The sequence below is a fragment of the Cariama cristata genome, unplaced genomic scaffold (assembly GCF_000690535.1).
Source record: "Cariama cristata isolate BGI_N322 unplaced genomic scaffold, ASM69053v1 scaffold14510, whole genome shotgun sequence".
NCBI lineage: Eukaryota > Metazoa > Chordata > Aves > Cariamiformes > Cariamidae > Cariama > Cariama cristata.
Genome location: NW_009594169.1, coordinates 4,094 through 5,242, shown reverse-complemented (window position 1 = coordinate 5,242; position 1,149 = coordinate 4,094). Strand labels below are relative to the sequence as shown.

The 1,149-nt window shown below is 63.8% G+C and overlaps 1 protein-coding gene across 1 annotated transcript in view; it reads left to right on the top strand.

The window, feature by feature from the left end:
• Positions 1-115, top strand: part of LOC104159206 (membrane primary amine oxidase-like) — a 4,318-nt gene extending 4,203 nt beyond the window's left edge. The window contains 1 exon segment of the mRNA XM_009697055.1: positions 8-115. Coding sequence (XP_009695357.1) covers positions 8-115 — 108 coding nt within the window.
• The last annotated feature ends 1,034 nt before the right edge of the window (positions 116-1,149 follow it).

Below are 1,149 nucleotides of genomic sequence, written 5' to 3'. Positions count from 1 at the left end.
GGTACAGCACCCGGCACGGTTGCGCGAGCGTGCACTGGCCGTGCTCTTGGACCCCGGGCGCTGGCAGGAGGCTCCTGTCGGGGAATATGGGACAAACAAGGGAGTTAATGTGTAACAGCTGTACCGAACCACATTAATCGGTTCTGGCCTTGGCTGCTGCCCGACGCACTCAGCCCCCACCAGCATGGGGACCCTTGCTCCCATGTCTCCAGCTGCGTGCACAGCTCTGGGCTGCGGGATCCCACAGCTCCCAGAGCCCATCCCTGCTGTGCCAGGCTGGGCTGGGGAAACTGAGGGGCTTGGTGAGGGCGGCTCAGCTCCAGCTTCCAGCCTCACCGCCCTGCCCTGGCACACGGCTGCAGATGCCTGCTGGCCAATGTGTCCCTGGGGGCATGGTGGGCATCCATCCCCTCTGACCCCTCCCTGTGGGAGCTGGGTCTGCCCAGGGCCACACTGTGATCGGCTCAAGAAGCACTAATGGCAGCGACACGTCCCCCTGCGAGCCAGCTCAGCTCGCTGCAGCGCAGGGAAGGGATGTTGGGCAGGAGCGGGCAGCTCGGGGGCATGGCTCCGTGCGACGCTGCAGCGGTCCCTGAGTGCCCTGGGGTGACAGTGGAGCCCACGCCCCAGATGAAACTCCCAGGGCTCAGGAGGAGCAGGCAGGATGCTCTCTGCAAGGGGAAGGTCACAGTCGGCTGGTTCCCTGCCTGCCACTGTGTGCCCACATGTTTGCAAGTGCTGCCTGGACTCTGCCCGTATGCTGACGCAGGCAAGAGCAGATGCTCACCTGTGCTGGCAGTGACCTGGCTCGCTGCCTGGCCCCAGACCTTGCGGCAGGCTGAGAACTTTCTGGATGAAACATTGGTGCTGTGTACAGCACGTTATGTCACAGCACCCGCGTGCACTATGCCTCTTGTAGCTGCATCCAGTGCCTTGGGACTGGCAGGGGAACTCCCCCTGCCACTGCAGGCACCCGGCTCCTGGGCTGCCAGCTGATCCTGGGCTCATTGCACACAGACCCCAGCGCAGAAATAAAGCACTCCCAGCCTGGCCATGTTCTTCCCCTAGGAAAGCCACCACAGCTTGTTTGCAATGCACATCCCTGGCCAGCGTGGCTGCCCAGTGCAGGAGACGAGCCGGAGCCTGGCA